General features: G+C 48.5%; 1 protein-coding gene across 2 annotated transcripts; it reads right to left on the minus strand.

Moving 5' to 3' along the window:
- Positions 1-1,320: 1,320 nt before the first annotated feature.
- Positions 1,321-14,783, minus strand: LOC132591132 (gamma-aminobutyric acid receptor subunit beta-4-like). Of its 2 annotated transcripts, XM_060270290.1 has the most exons (9): positions 13,894-14,783; positions 12,538-12,626; positions 10,974-11,041; positions 9,196-9,416; positions 7,191-7,273; positions 6,384-6,521; positions 5,712-5,864; positions 3,361-3,578; positions 1,321-2,765 (listed from the first exon to the last, which is right to left on the minus strand). In XM_060270290.1, exons 1-9 carry the CDS (start codon positions 13,959-13,961, stop codon positions 2,448-2,450), a joined length of 1,356 nt encoding a protein of 451 aa, XP_060126273.1. In that variant the 5' UTR covers positions 13,962-14,783; the 3' UTR covers positions 1,321-2,447. The 2 variants fall into 2 exon arrangements, with proteins under 2 accessions (XP_060126273.1, XP_060126272.1); XM_060270289.1 differs by lacking the exon at positions 13,894-14,783 and having other exon boundaries at positions 12,538-12,927.
- Positions 14,784-16,160: the final 1,377 nt, after the last annotated feature.

A 16,160-nucleotide genomic window follows, 5' to 3' on the forward strand; every position in this document is an offset into this window, starting at 1 on the left:
CCGTGGGAACCGGCCAGGCCCTCCCCAAGATGCCATAGGTGCCAAGTACCCCGTTTTCCCCGGGAAACCCCCGTTTTTACTTACCTTTTCCCGGTGGTCACTTCGCCTCTCGTTTTTCTCCGTTACTTTCTCCTGCCAGCGGCCATTTTTTTCCTTTCCAATTTGCCCTTCTATGGGCACCGAAAATGGCTGCCGCCGGCTTCAAAAGTCGCATCTACGCATGTCCGGAAGTGCATAGACACGACTTCCGGAGTCGGCCATTTTTGGTGCCCATAGAAGGTCAAAGCGACACCGGGAGTTACGTCAACGCAACTTCCGGTGTCACACGGCTGCCGGTCCCGGATTCTGCAGTCCGGGACTTGGAAGGTAAGCCAAGATACGCATGGGGTATGCAAGGGGGAAAGAGGGGGGGTTGGGGTGGTGAATGACGTCACACGGGAGAATTATAACGTCACGCGGCGGGAGGCCCAGAGAGAGGGGTGTCGTGACATCATGCGGCAGGGGTGGGGAATGGGGGCGCCCTTGGGTTTGGGGAGGGCGAATGGGTCGAGACGGGGCGGGGGGATTTTCCACAAGGCACGTGGGTGAGGGAGTTGCTTTCCCATTTGAGCCACAGCAATGTGTGGCCGGGAACAGCTAGTATATACAATGGTGCCTTGCTTAACGAATGCCCTGCTTAATGAAATTTCCGCTTAACGAAGGGATTTTTCGAGCGGAGGTTGCCTCACTAGACGAATCCATTATACGAAAAATTCGTCTAGCGAATCGCGGTTTCCCATAGGAATGCATTGAAATTCAATTAATGCGTTCCTAGGGGCAAAATAATAATAATAATCAATGCATTCCTATGGGATTCGCTAGACGAATTTTTCGCTATAAGAAAAGACCCGTGGAACGAATTAAATTCGTCTAGCGAGGCACCACTGTATACGGAGGCCTCAGGGCGGTTCATGGAAAATGATTATAAATATAAATGGTATGTAAAAATAACATATATAGAAATATTAGATAATGATATCGACAACAACATTTCACTGCATAGTGGTTGCCTTTTTTCTGCCGAATATATATATATATATATATATATATATATATATATATATATATATATATAATTCTTATATTATTGAATACAAGTATATATCAATAATATAATAATATATCAATCATGTCTAAATATGTGTGTCTATCATATACATGTAAATTAGATCTAGTTAATATCTAGATATGATGTTTTTGTATAATAAGACATATCCCCACAGCCCCGTTTTCGAAAGGAAAGAAACGGACACCGGTGGTTGTTTTTCTTCCAAGGCCGTATATTTAAAGTGAAATTCTCCGATTTTATAAGGGGGGGGGCAAAGACAAGAAAGATTCCCGACCAACGGATATCGAACAGTTTCCAAAATGTGTTTTTTTAAGGTTCATGTACATTGCTTAGAAAAAAAGGGAACTCTGCACACGCTCAGGAGCAAATCCCTCTTTCCTCAAATCCCTCCCAGAACAACAGGGGGGGTAAAACCCCAAACGTGAGAACGGAGAGATCCTGTTGGTCGGTCGGTCGCTAGGTAGAAAACTGTAAACTCGGTTCAAGTTGGTTCCGAAAAGTCCGTCAGCCGGAACCTGTAATGGCAGAAGCAACAGAAGGGAAGTGGCCGGCGGGAAGGAAGCCCGGCCGGTCCAAGGAGCAGGAGGAAGAGAAAGTACTGGAAGTTGGGAGGCGTGGCTTGTTCCTCGTTTCCCGTTACTCAAAACGGTGGGTTCTCCATGGCTGGTTTGGGAACAGGAAGTGGCTCCAAGGGGACAGGAAGTGGGGAGGGGAGGGGGACAGAAAGGTGCCGTGAAAGAACAGGAAGGAACTTTTAAGGGAACAGGAAGGGACAGAGAGAGAATAAGAAGGGACTGTATTGTGAAGGAGATGAAAGGGATTGTGAGGGAACAGGAAGTCCCTCAGAGGGAACAGGAAGTGGCTGTGAGAGAACAGGAAGGAACTTTTAAGGGAACAGGAAGGGACAGAGAGAGAATAAGAAGGGACTGCATTGTGAAGGAGATGAAAGGGATTGTGAGGGAACAGGAAGTCCCTCAGAGGGAACAGGAAGTGGCTGTGAGAGAACAGGAAGGGGGCTCTGAGGGAGAGTAAAAGGGACTGTGGAGGAACAGGAAGTGCCTGAGAGCAAAGAGGAATTGTGGGGGGGGGCTGTGGGGGAACAGGAAGTGCCTGAGAGCAAAGAGGAGGTGAACTGAAGGGAACAGGAAGGGACAGGGGTAAAACAGGAAGGGGCCGTAAGGGAACAGGAAGTGCCTGAGAGTGTACAGGAAGTGACTCTTAAGGGAAGAGGAAGGGACCGTGAGGAGACAGGATGAATGGGAAGCAGAGAGGAGGCAAGGCTGGGGTAGGAGTGTGGGCAGGACCTGAACCCGACACTGGGTGCTCTCCCTGTCGGATGTCAGTTGACGTAGTACAACCAGTAGAGGAGGTTGAAGAAGCCGAAGGTGATGGGGAATAGAACCCGGGACCACTTGTCAATGGTACTGACGTCGGCCAGGTCGGGGATCTTCAGTTTCAGCTTGGACGACCTCCGGCGCAGGCGGCAGTTGGACTGGGTGGTGCGGCAGGCGGGCGCCTTCCGGGAGTGCAGGGCGGTGCCTGAAGAGTCAAACCTGCGCAGGCCGCAGGGGCGCGGGTCCGGCGAGGGCGACGTGGAGAAGAGCGGGCAGTTGCTGTCAGAGACGCCAGCTAGGAGGAGGTTGCTGTACGGGTCGGGCTGGAAGGAGAGAAGGGCGTTCAGGTTCATGTATCCCAACCCGCGGGGATCTCGGCCTCGAATCCAGGACCTTAAGGTACACCCATCCCCACCTTACCTTCCAAGTCCCGGACTGCAGAATCCGGGACCGGCAGCCGCGCGACACCAGAGGTTGCGTTGACGTAACTTCCGGTGTCGCTTTGCCCTTCTACGAGCACCAAAAATGGCCGGCGGCGGCTTCGAAAGTCGCTTGTACGCATGTCAGGAAGTGCGTCGACGCAACTTCCGGTGTCGCTCCGCCCATCTATGGGCACCAAAAAAGGCTACCGCCGACACCGGAAGTCGCGTCTATGCACTTCCGGACATGCGTAGATGCGACTTTTGAAGCTGGTGGCGGCCTTTTTTGGTGTCCGTAGAAGGGCAAACCGGAAAGGAAAAAAATGGCCGCCGGCAGGAGATAATAACGGAGAAAAACGGGAGACGAAGTGATACGGGGGACCACTGGGAAAAGGTAAGTAAAAACGGGGGTTTCCCGGGGAAAACGGGGTACTTGGCAGCTATGATCCCCACCCCGCTTTTTAGGCAGGAATCCACTTTTTAGGCAGGAATCTCACACCTGAGTCCGGGGCTCCAGGCGCCGGGCACGTCTCTTCTGCTGGCGGGGCCCTCGCCCAAAGAAAATGTAGTTCACCAGGGCGTATTCCAGCAGTGCCAGGAAGACGAAGACGAAGCAGCCCATTAGGTAGACGTCAATCGCTTTGACGTACGGGATCTTGGGCAGCGTCTCCCGGAGGTGGGTGTTGATGGTCGTCATGGTGAGGACGGTAGTCACCCCTGGGTGAGAGAAGAAACAGGGTTAGTTGACTGGCTGGGAATTATAGCACGGGGAAGGCGCCATCATTCAAATCCCTGTCGAGATCAACGATCAAAATATTTTCGTAATATCCAAGGATGGGACTGATATCTTGAAATTGAACGTTTTCATACTCTGAAATCAATCAATATCATTCTAGAAGACGGATTTATAGAACACCTATTGAAATCAAATATTTTCATCCTGTGATGACTAAAAGTCAGCATGGGTTTCTGAAAAATAAGTCATGTCGGACTAATCTGATCTCATTTTTCGACAGAATTACAAGCTGAATTACAAGATGAAGGGAATGCTGTGGATATAGCCTATCTTGATTTCAGCAAGGCCTTTGACAAGGTGCCCCATGATTTCCTTGTAAAGAAGCTGGTAAAATGTGGACTAGACAATGCTACTATTCAGTGGATTTGTAACTGGCTTACTGACCGAACCCAAAGGGTGCTCATCAATGGCTCCTCCTCATCCTGGAGAGTAGTGACTAGTGGGGTGCCACAGGGTTCTGTCTTGGGCCCAGTCTTATTCAACATCTTTATCAATGACTTGGATGATGGGCTTGAGGGCATCCTGAGCAAGTTTGCAGACGACACCAAATTGGGAGCGGTGGCTAATACCCCAGAGGGCAGGATCACACACAAAATGGCCTTCATAGATTAGACAACTGGGCCAAAGCAAACAAGATGAATTTTAACAAGGAGAAATGTAAGGTACTACACTTGGGCAAAAAAAAAATGAAAGGCACAGATACAGAATGGGTGACACCTGGCTTGAGAGCAGTACATGTGAAAAGGATCTAGGAGTCCTGGTAGATCACAAACTTGACATGAGTCAACAGTGTGATGCAGTAGCTCAAAAAGCCAATGCAATTTTGGGCTGCATCAATAGGAGTATAGCGTCTAGATCAAGGGAAGTAATAGTACCACTGTATTCTGCTCTGGTCAGACCTCACCTGGAGTACTGTGTCCAGTTCGGGGCACCACAGTTCAAGAAGGATACTGACAAGCTGGGACGTGTCCAGAGGAGGGCAAGCAAAATGGTCAAAGGCCTGCAAAGAATGCCTTATGAGGAACGGCTTAGGGAGCTGGGTATGTTTAGCCTGGAGAAGATAAGGTTAAGGGGTGGTATGATAGCCAGGTTCAAATATATAAAAGGATGTCATATAGAGGAGGGAGAAAGGTTGTTTTCTGCTGCTCCAGAGAAGCGGACACAGAGCAATGGATTCAAACTACAAGAAAGAAGCTTCCACCTAAACATTAGGAAGAACTTCCTGACAGTAAGAGCTGTTCGACAGTGGAATTTGCTGCCAAGGACTGTGGTGGAGTCTCCTTCTTTGAAGGTCTTTAAGCAGAGGCTTGACAGGCATATGTCAAGAATGCTTTGATGGTGTTTCCTGCTTGGCAGGGGGTTGGACTGGATGGCCCTTGTGGTCTCTTCCAACTCTATGATTCTGTGACTCTACTAGCTGACCCGGACACACGTTGCTGTCAGCCATCTGTCAGGAATGCTTTGATGGCGTTTCCTGCTTGGCCCTTGTGGTCTCTTCCAACTCTATGATTCTATTATTCATCCTGGCAGTCAAACAATATTGTGATTGAAGACGGATATATCAAAACATCCATGGAAATCCAATGATTCCATACTGAATCTGGATTCCAGGTGGCCTTAATGTGTTGGACAACTGGGCGCCACTTCACCAAATGGAATCAAGGTCAGGTCCTGCCTTGAAGGAAAATCAGATGGACCAATAGAATCATAGAATCATAGAGTTGGAAGAGACCACAAGGGCCATCCAGTCCAACCCCCTGCCAAGCAGGAAACACCATCAAAGCATTCTTGACATATGGCTGTCAAGCCTCCGCTTAAAGACCTCCAAAGAAGGAGACTCCACCACACTCCTTGGCAGCAAATTCCACTGTCGAACAGCTCTTACTGAAGATAGAGGTCCACCAATAGAAGGAGAGGAGGTTCTCAGGTGCTTTGGTGGTCCTCATACTCACCTGAGTCCAACCCAATGGGTTTCAAGAGAGACTAAAGGTCAGGGAGGATCACATGGACCCTTGGTAGCAGGACCCTGGAGCAAGATCTCAGGATCTCCTCACCTAGGGCCACCCGGGCAGCCGAAGCATCGTAGTTGATCCAGAAGGAGACCCAGGAGAGAATGGTGATGAGGATGGAGGGCATGTAGGTCTGCAGGATGAAGTAGCCGATGTTCCTCTTGATGCGGAAGCTGAGGGACAGGCGGAGGTAGGACCCTGTTGGAGAAATAAGAGAGAGTCAAGCCAGACAGGACCCCAGGATCCTGATGAATGCGGTATCTTCAGCAAGGGGCATAGCTGCCAAGTTGCTGTCAGAGAAATAAGGGACCGGGCCGGAAGAAGCAGACCGCAAGTAGCGCTGCTGCCATTTTGGAACTGGGCGGAGCATGCTCAGAAGGGACTTTGGATGCTGCTTTGCCCAGTTCCAAAATGGCCACCACGCCAGAAGTCGCATTGCAGCCATTTTGGAATTGGGCAGAGCAGCATCAAAAGTCGCTTCTGAGCATGCTCCACCCAGTTCCAAAATGGCTGCCGCGCCAGAATAAACCGGGGGAAAACATCTGCTTTTTTCAGCTAGGAACAGCTGGAAAAACGGGGATTTCCCGGGGAAAACGGGAGAATTGGCAGCTATGGCAAAGGGTGAACTGGAGGACCATGGTCTCCCGCCCTGTGCCTGACAACCCCAGGATTTCAGCCAGGGGGGTTAGAATAGATGACCCCAAAGGGGGAACCCACCAGTGGTGAAGACCACCTCACGGGTGACCAGCTTCTGCTCAATGATGGTAAATTGGGGCAACTCCAAGACCTCCATTCCCGTCACGGCCGAAGAGTTTCCTTGCCAGAAGAAGACAATGTCATCGACGGTGTAGCCGTCTGAGAGGGAATAAAAGAAGAAAGAATGAGAATGATTCCTGGTTGAAAACTATTCCCATCTTCAAATTAATCCTGGGTTAAAATTAATCCTGGGTTACAATTAATCCTGGGTTAAAATTAATCTTGGGTTAAAATTAATCCTGGGTTAAAATTAATTCCCAGATGAGAATTATTCCCGTATTAAAATGAATCCTGCTTGAAAATTAATCCTGGGTTAAAATTAATCCTCGTTGAAAAGTATTCCTGTTTTAACATGATTCCCAGATTAACATTATTCCACAATTAAAATCCTCCTGGTTTAAAATTAACCCCGGTTTAAAATTATCCCTGCCTTAAAATTATCCCTGTATAATACTTTTCTGTGACAAACTAGGAATTGTTTTATTTTATTCCTTCCTTAAAATGATTCCTGGTTCAAAATAAATCTGGTTTAAAATTATTCCTGCTTTAAATTTATTCCCTGGATAAATTTCTTTTAATTATTTATTCTTAATAACAAAGAATTATTTCATTACATTTTATTTTATGCTTATTCCTGTTTCAAATGAATCCTGGCTTAAAATCATTCCTGCCTTAAAGTTATCCCTGGATTTTTCCTGGATAATACTTTTAATTATTCATTGATTCACAAGCAATCATTTAATTTGAATTGAATTGAATGATACGCACAGCTCTCAATTTCCAGGGTGCAATTCTGCTGATCCAATGGGTATCTCCGGAGATCCATCATACAGGCAGCGGTTGTCGTGATCCTGCAGAGAGAGAGAGAGAGAGAGTGGATTCCCGGGATCTGTTATGGGAATCCCTGATTGATGGATGCTGGGAATGCTATATATTGATTTTGGGGGGGGGGGTTTCGACCCCTATTTGAATGATCTTCCTGGTCCAATGTCTGAATCTGCAAATATTTCTCTCATTTTGCCTACTGATAAGTGTACAGTTATTTTTATGGACTATTAATATGTATCAATTGATAAGTATAAATAGATATACAACCGTGTCGTACTCCTTTCCCAATTTTTTGGTTCAAAATTGGGAAAGGAGTACAACAAGGTTGTATATTGTCTCCCTGCTTATTTAACTTATATGCAGAATTCATCATGCGAAAGGCTGGACTAGATGAATCCCAAGCCGGAATTAAGATTGCTGGAAGAAATATCAACAACCTCAGATATGCAGATGACACAACCTTGATGGCAGAAAGTGAGGAGGAATTAAAGAACCCTTTAATGAGGGTGAAAGAGGAGAGCACAAAATATGGTCTGAAGCTCAACATCAAAAAAACCAAGATCATGGCCACTGGTCCCATCACCTCCTGGCAAATAGAAGGGGAAGAAATGGAGGCAGTGAGAGATTTTACTTTCTTGGGCTCCTTGATCACTGCAGATGGTGACAGCAGTCACAAAATTAAAAGACGCTTGCTTCTCGGGAGAAAAGCAATGACAAACCTAGACAGCATCTTAAAAAGCAGAGACATCACCTTGCCGACAAAGGTCCGTATAGTTCAAGCTATGGTTTTCCCAGTAGTGATGTATGGAAGTGAGAGCTGGACCATAAAGAAGGCTGATCGCCGAAGAATTGATGCTTTTGAATTCTGGTGCTGGAGGAGACTCTTGAGAGTCCCATGGACTGCAAGAAGATCAAACCTATCCATTCTGAAGGAAATCAGCCCTGAGTGCTCACTGGAAGGACAGATCCTGAAGCTGAGGCTGCAATACTTTGGCCACCTCATGAGAAGAGAAGACTCCCTGGAAAAGACCCTGATGTTGGGAAAGATGGAGGGCACAAGGAGAAGGGGACTCCCTGGAAAAGACCCTGACGTTGGGAAAGATGGAGGGCACAAGGAGAAGGGGACGACAGAGGACGAGATGGTTGGACAGTGTTCTCGAAGCTACCAACATGAGTTTAACCAAACTGCGGGAGGCAGTGGAAGACAGGAGTGCCTGGCGTGCTATGGTCCATGGGGTCACGAAGAGTCGGACATGACCAAACAACTAAACAACACCACCAACAACAAACAAATAAATTGATAATAATCTGATGGCTCCTTTTAATGGATTATCAATATGTATTGAAATTGATAATATTTAACCGTGATGAAAGCCGTCATTGATCATGATCCGTCCATTAATAATGACCCGTCTGTTAATAATCGCCTTGTCATTATCAACACGCCCAATAAAAAACTGATTATCACTCAGTTAATGGTGATCACTAGGTGAGAACAAAACCACCCAATAATTAGATAGAATCATAGAATCGTAGAGTTGGAAGAGACCACAAGGGCCATCCAGTCCAACCCCCTGCCAAGCAGGAAACACCATCAAAGCATTCTTGACATATGGCAGTCAAGCCTCTGCTTAAAGACCTCCAAAGAAGGAGACTCCACCATACTCCTTGGCAGCAAATTCCACTGTCGAACAGCTCTTACTGTCAGGAAGTTCTTCCTAATGTTGAGGTGGAATCTTCTTTCTTGTAGTTTGAATCCATTGCTCCGTGTCCGCTTCTCTGGAGCAGCAGAAAACAACCTTTCTCCCTCCTCTATATGACATCCTTTTAAATATTTGAACATGGCTATCACATCACCCCTTAACCTTCTTAATTTACCATATTTGCATTAACATACCGGCCAGAGCGAATCGGTTCTTGATTGATATCATTAATATCCACCCACCTCAGGCCGTAGAGGACGGTGCCGTCTGGGTGCAAGCGGATCATGCGGTTCTTGACAGTGACGCCATGCAAGAAGGACTTTTTGTCGTTCAGGAAGTAGGTGTCCGGGAGCCAGAGCTGGTCGGCCACTCGGTTGTCAAGCGTCAGGTTGAATGGCAGATCGCCGTAGGCGAGCCGCTTGTCCCTCCAGCTCTGCTGGAAGTACATGGTGATGGTATAGTCCTGGGGGAGGAGAAAAGAAAGAGAGAGATTGAAGGATAGGAGGAGAGGAGAAGGATGGAAGGATAGGAGGATAGGAGAGAAGGTGGAGAGGCAGGTCGCCCTAGGCCTGCTGGAAATACATGGGGATGGTATAGAATCATAGAATCCTAGAGTTGGAAGAGACCCCAAGGGCCATCCAGTCCAACCCCCTGCCAAGCAGGGAACACCATCCAAGCATTCTTGACATATGCCTGTCAAGCCTCTGCTTAAGGACCTCCAAAGAAGGAGACTCACTCCACCACACTCCTTGGCAGCAAATTCCACTGCCGAACAGCTCTTACTGTCAGGAAGTTCTTCCTAATGTTTAGGTGGAATCTTCTTTCTTGTAGTTTCATAGAATCCTAGAGTTGGAAGAGACCCCAAGGGCCATCCAGTCCAATCCCCTGCCAAGCAGGAAACACCATCAAAGCATTCTTGACATATGCCTGTCAAGCCTCTGCTTAAAGACCTCCAAAGAAGGAGACTCCACCACACTCCTTGGCAGCAAATCCCACTGCCGAACAGCTCTTACTGTCAGGAAGTTCTTCCTAATGTTGAGGTGGAATCTTCTTTCTTGTAGTTTGAATCCATTGCTCCGTGTCCGCTTCTCTGGAGCAGCAGAGAAATTGAAGGATAGGAGGGTAGGAGGAAAGAAGGATGGAAGGATAGGAGAGAAGGCGGAGAGGGTGGTCGCCCTAGGCGAGCCACTCCTCCCTCCAGGTCTGCTGGAAATATGTGGGGATGGTATAGTCCTGGCCGGGGGGGGGGGAGAGGGAGAGAGAGAGAGGGAGGGAGAAAATTGAAGGAGAGAAGGATAGGAAAAAAGAAGGCTGGAAGGATAGGAGGATAGGAGGAAAAGGGGGAAAATAAAAAGGTTGTTACCCCAGTGAGAGAGGGGGAGAAGGAAGCAGGTGGGGGGCTGAAAGAGGTTGGACTGGATGGCCCTTGTGGTTTCTTCCAACTCTAGTATTCTATGCCATTCCTCTCTGAAGCTCTCACAGCTACAGGGTCAGGCCCGCAAGCTCAGAACAAGAGAAGCAAGCAAGCAGGGGGCCTCACAGAGCATTCCCTCCTAAGGGCAGCTAAGGAGAACCAATGTGTTCATGCCTAACTTGTTTCTGCAATGTTGTCTCTGGCACGAAATCTAATCTAAATATAGGCGCATGATCCCATTGGCAGGGGGTTGGACTGGATGGCCCTTGTGGTCTCTTCCAACTCTATGATTCTAAGTGAAGATGTTATAAGAAGTAAGAGGGGATATACATTGTCTCTTATGTATTTGGCATTTTTGTATCCTTTTTAAATCTTTTTTTCTTCCCCCCCCTTTTTTTTCCTCCTGTTGTGTTTTCTCCATTTTTTTCTATATAAAATTTAATAAAAATTATATATATATTTTTAAAAAGATAGGAGGATAGAAAGAAGAAAGGAGGAGAGGATAGCAGGAAACGATAGAAGGAAAGAAAGAAGGGTGGAAGGACAGAAGGAAATCCATCTTTGCCTGCAGGATTCGAATCCGGGATGGGAGTTTGTCCAACTTACCATGTTGACTTCAGAAATCTGGTCTATGCTTGAGATGTGAATACTCATCCCCACCACCACCGGGTTCCCTGAAATAACAACAAACAAACAAACAAACAAACAACAAAACAACACCAACAAAACAACAACAGATATTATATTGTATTATTATTAAAAAGTCATAAAATTATTAATTGCTCATGAAACTCATAATTGGTTAATTTGTGGACGTGATAAAATGATCACGTGATGGAACCATCAAATCAGTCCCTCAGTGGGAAGATGAGATAATAAACAATCAGGAAATAATCAGATAAAATCATAAATAACAATGCCATAAAATTAAAAGAATAAAATTATAAACAATAAATCATAAATTTAGGAAATAAATCATCAGGGTGAACTAAGCGGTAAATAACACCATAAAATTAAAGAATTAAATTGTAAACAATAAATCATAACTTTAGAAAATAAATCATAAGGATAAACTAAGCAGTAAATAAGGGGCCCAGGTGGCGCTGTGGGTTAAACCACTGAGCCTAGGACTTGCTGATCAGAAGGTCGGCGGTTCGAATCCCTGTGACGGGGTGAGCTCCCATTGCTCGGTCCCAGCTCCTGCCAACCTAGCAGTTCGAAAGCACGTCAAAATGCAAGTAGATAAATAGGAACCGCTATAGCAGGAAGGTAAACGGCGTTTCCATGTGCTGCTCTGGTTTGCCAGAAGCGGCTTTGTCATGCTGGCCACATGACCTGGAAGCTATACGCCGGCTCCCTCAGCCAATAATGCGAGATGAGCGCGCAACCCCAGAGTCGGTCACGACTGGACCTAATGGTCAGGGGTCCCTTTACCTTTACCTTTAAGCAGTAAATAACACCATAAAATTAAAGAATTAAATTGTAAACAAAAATCATAACTTTAGAGAATAAATAATAATGAAAGGCTAAAAGTCAAGAAGGAATAACAGCAAATCGAACAATAGATTATAAGAAAATAATAATAAAAGGGGATGATGAATAATCATTTATTAACTTATGACCTAACTTATTATTTATGATTAATTATCTCATTTATTATCAATCAGATTTATGCTATTTTAGGTGGCACTGCCTTACCTCCGAAATAAAACCGAACCATCGATTAAGAATTAAATTGTAAACAATAAATCATAACTTTAGAAAATAAATCATAAGGATAAAGGAAGCAGTAAATGACACCATGAAATTACAGAATTAAATTGTAAACAAATAAATCATAACTTTAGAGAATAAATAATAATGAAAGGCTAAAAGTCAAGAAGGAATAACAGCCAATCGAACAATAGATTATAAGAGAATAATAATAGAAGGGGATGATAAATAATCATTTATTAATTTATGACCTAACTTATTATGATTAATTATCTAACTTATCATCCATCAGATTTATGCTCTTTTAGGTGGCACTCCCTTACCTCCGAAATAAAACTGAACCATCGGTTAAGAAGGAAATAAGAAAAGTGGATAATAGGTCATCATTTATTAATTCATGACCCCGGCGTATTACTGGTTGGAGTCATGCTCTAACCTTTAGGTCGTGCTGTCTTACCTCCGAAATCGGGCCGCAGGCGGACATCGTAGCCTTTGAGGAGCTTGTCCACAATGTCCTTGACCACCGAGATGTTGCCAGTGGAGGGGCTGGAAGACAAAGCAGCTGAGATAAAATATTGGGGGTACCCATTGAGCCCCACCCCATATACAAAGCCCATTTGGAGGTGCTTTGTATATTGGGGTGCCCAGCTGGATTAAAACATGGGGGGCCCCGCATGGCATCATTTAAACCTGCCCCCGAATCTATTATATTGGGGTACCCAGCTAGAATAAAATTGGGGGGTTCCCAGCTGGGAGAAGATATTGAGAGCCCTGATAAACTTGGGGGACCCTTCATATCATGTCCAGCTGAAATAAAATATTGTGGGGTTCATAGAAAATTGGAGTGTTTGAGATATTGGGGGGGCATCATGCTTCTCACGGCCTCCTTTAAACTTGCCCCCCAATATAATATATACGTGGCAATTGGAGGGGTCTCTCCCCTATTAGTTGGGGGCAGCTAGGGGACCCCGAAACCCCCCCCACAAGTGAGCCCCCTGCAAGTTAACCTACCTGTGCACTCCCTTAAAAACCCAGGTGACCCCCCATAGGTTAACCCAGGGGTCCCCAAACTAAGGCCCGGGGACCAGATGCGGCCCAATCAACTTCTAAATCCGGCCCTCGGACGGTCCGGAAATCAACATGTTTTTCATGAGTAGAATGTGTGTTTTTTATTTAAAATGCATCTCTGGGTTATTTGTGGGGCCTGTCTGGTGTTTTTGACATGAGTAGAATGTGTCCTTTTATTTAAAATGCATCTCTGGGTTATTTGTGGGGGCATAGGAATTCATTCATATATATTTTCAAAATATAGTCTGCCCCCCCCCAAGGCCTGAGGGACAGTGGACCCTGCTGAAAAAGTTTGCTGGCCCCTGCGAGGGCGGGGGCGCCGGAGCCATCTCTGCCCCTGAGCGCCAGGGCGGCCGACCTGCTCGAGACTGCCCCGCGCAGGTGAACCCCCACTATATTGTTGGTCCCCCCAAACCCCAGGGCGAGACCCCCTCTCAAGTTCGCCTAGTACCTGTGTGCCCCCTAACCCTCCCCCCACAGGTGAGCCCCCCCACTACCTGTCCGCCCCCCAAAAAACCCCTAGGGGATCTTTCGCTACCTGTCCGCCCCCCAAAACCCCCTCTTAGGTTAAACTTCCTGGGCACCCCTAAAAAAAACCCCACAGCTTGGTCCTCCGCTCCCTGTCCGCCTCGCAAAACCCCCAGGGGAGCCCCCGCTCTCTGTCCGCCGCCCCAAACCCCAGGGGAGAATCCTGATACGTTTCCCACCCCCCACAAAAAACCCAGGGGAGCCCCCCCCAACCTACCTGTGCGCCCAACAGCAGCAGGAGAGAAGACAGAGCGCAGCCCATGCGCCGCCGCGCAGTCCCCGCATTTCCGAGGGGTGTGAGGTCGGGGTGGGGTGGGGAGGGGGGGTCAGCACCCCCGAAAGGGGGACAGCGGTGGGGCCGGCCGATTCACCTGAAGCGAATGGGAATCCGAATCGAAGAGCGGCGCTCAGCAGGCGCCGGCGCAGGGTCCCTCTGGCAGCAGCCTCGCCATGGCGCAAAACGGACGGGAGAAGAAATGCGCTCCGGTTGCGCGCAGAGGAGCCAACGGGAGTCTCCGGCCAGCGGGCGCACGTGGAAAAGGTGCTTCAGGAGAGGGCGACGGGGCGCGGGAGTTGCGCTCCGGAGGCCGCAATCGGAGACGCTGCGCCCCAATGTTGGGGAATGCGCTTTTTGGGGGGCGTAGGCGAGGAGACTGTCTGGACAAACGAAGAAAGGCTGAGCCCCAATGCAGAAAATGCGCTTTTTTGGAGACGGTCAGGAGGGAAAATGCGCCGTCGGGCGCGCAGGCCAAGGGAAAGGCTGGAAATGCGCTCTCGAGGGCGCAAGTGTCGAGTGGAGACGCTCCTGCCCGCGAGAAAGATGCGCTGGGGGAAAGGCTGCGCCCGAAGGTGGGGGAACGCGCAGGTGAGGATGGCGGGACCACCAGGGACGGATCCGAGGAGGAGAAAGCTGCGCGGCCACCGTGGAAATGCGCCAAGGAGAGAGGATCCCGCTTTTGGAGAGGAGATGCGCCCGTTACAGGAGGAGAGGCTGCGCGCCGCTGCGTGAGAAAATGCGCTTTCGTGGTGGGGGGGGGGCGCAGACCAGGGACGGATCCGATAAAGGTGGAAGTTGCGCTCCCGAAGGAAAAGGTGGAATCCGGTCTCGGGGGGGGGGAGGGGGGAGGAGGACGAGACCGGATCCTTGGATCCCTCCGGCCGCGAAATGGGGTTCTGGGGGGGGGGGCGCAGCCAGGCCGCGAGATCCTTACTCGGGCCCAATCCGCAGATGCCTTTTGGGAGTGGGGAATAGATGGCCGCGCTTGGGGGGCGCCGGTGGACGATGCGCTCCCGGAGGGTGGCGTCGGGCGGGGGTCGCCACCGGATCCGCCTGGATGCGTAAAAATGCGCGTTTTCGGGGAGGGGGAAAAGGGCGCGCAGGCCTCGAAATCCGCGCTCCGGGGGGGGGGCGCCGGGGAGGGGGTGGGATCCGCTCCGGGGGGGGCGCGCAGGGAGGCCCTCGCCTCTGTTTGGCCCGGCGGCCGCTGCAGAGGATGCTGCTGCGCTCCGCCTTTCCGAGAGGAGGAGGGAGGGAGGGAGGGAGGGAGGGAGGGAGGGAGAAGGAATCACGTGATAGGAAGAGCAGTTTTTTGGGGGGGAGGGAGAACCCCAAAAATGAAGGAAATGAGAATCCGGAAGGGGAAAAATAGCAAATTTCCCTGCAAAATAAAGGGAAATCGTCTCCAAAGCGCAGAAAGAATCCCAAGGGGAGGGGGGCGCGGGGAGACAGAAAGAGAAGAGGGGGGGGAGAGAGAGAGTGGAGAAAGAAAGAGGAGAAAGGGGGGGAGATGAGGGAGAAGATGTTTCCTGCTTGGCAGGGGGTTGGACTGGATGGCCCTTGGGGTCTCTTCCAACTCTATGATTCTATGATTCTCTATGAGAGAGAATAATAGAGAATCATAGAATCATAGAGTTGGAAGAGACCCCAAGGGCCATCCAGTCCAACCCCCTGCCAAGCAGGAAACACCATCAAAGTATTCTTGACAGATGCCTGTCAAGCCTCTGCTTCAAGACCTCCCAAGAAGGAGACTCACTCCACCACACTCCTTGGCAGCAAATCCCACTGTCGAACAGCTCTTACTGTCAGGGATGGGGAAATAGAGAGGAGGAGAAAAAAAGAAAGAGGAGGGATGAGAGAGAAGAGAGGGATGGGGGGAAAGAGGGAAGGGGAAAGAAAGAGGAGAAGAAGAGAGAGAACGTAGAGGAGGAGAAAGAAAGAAAGAAAGAAAGAAAGAGGAGAAAAAGAAGAGAGAGAGAGAAGAGAGGGATGGGGAAAGAGAGAGAGAGAGGAATGGAGACTTGAGAGAAAGAGGGGGGATTATTTCCCGGGTATTGGGTGGTATAATAATAATAATAATAAGGTTCCTCTTGAGGTTCCTGCCTGCCTTGCTCGAGGTCCGACTGGATGACCCCCGGGGTACCCTTCCAGCCTGGCCCTTCTAGGATTCTCTGTTCGCTCCTCCATTTCCCCTCTGTTCCTCCAGA

Source organism: Zootoca vivipara, chromosome Z, assembly GCF_963506605.1.
Source record: "Zootoca vivipara chromosome Z, rZooViv1.1, whole genome shotgun sequence".
NCBI lineage: Eukaryota > Metazoa > Chordata > Lepidosauria > Squamata > Lacertidae > Zootoca > Zootoca vivipara.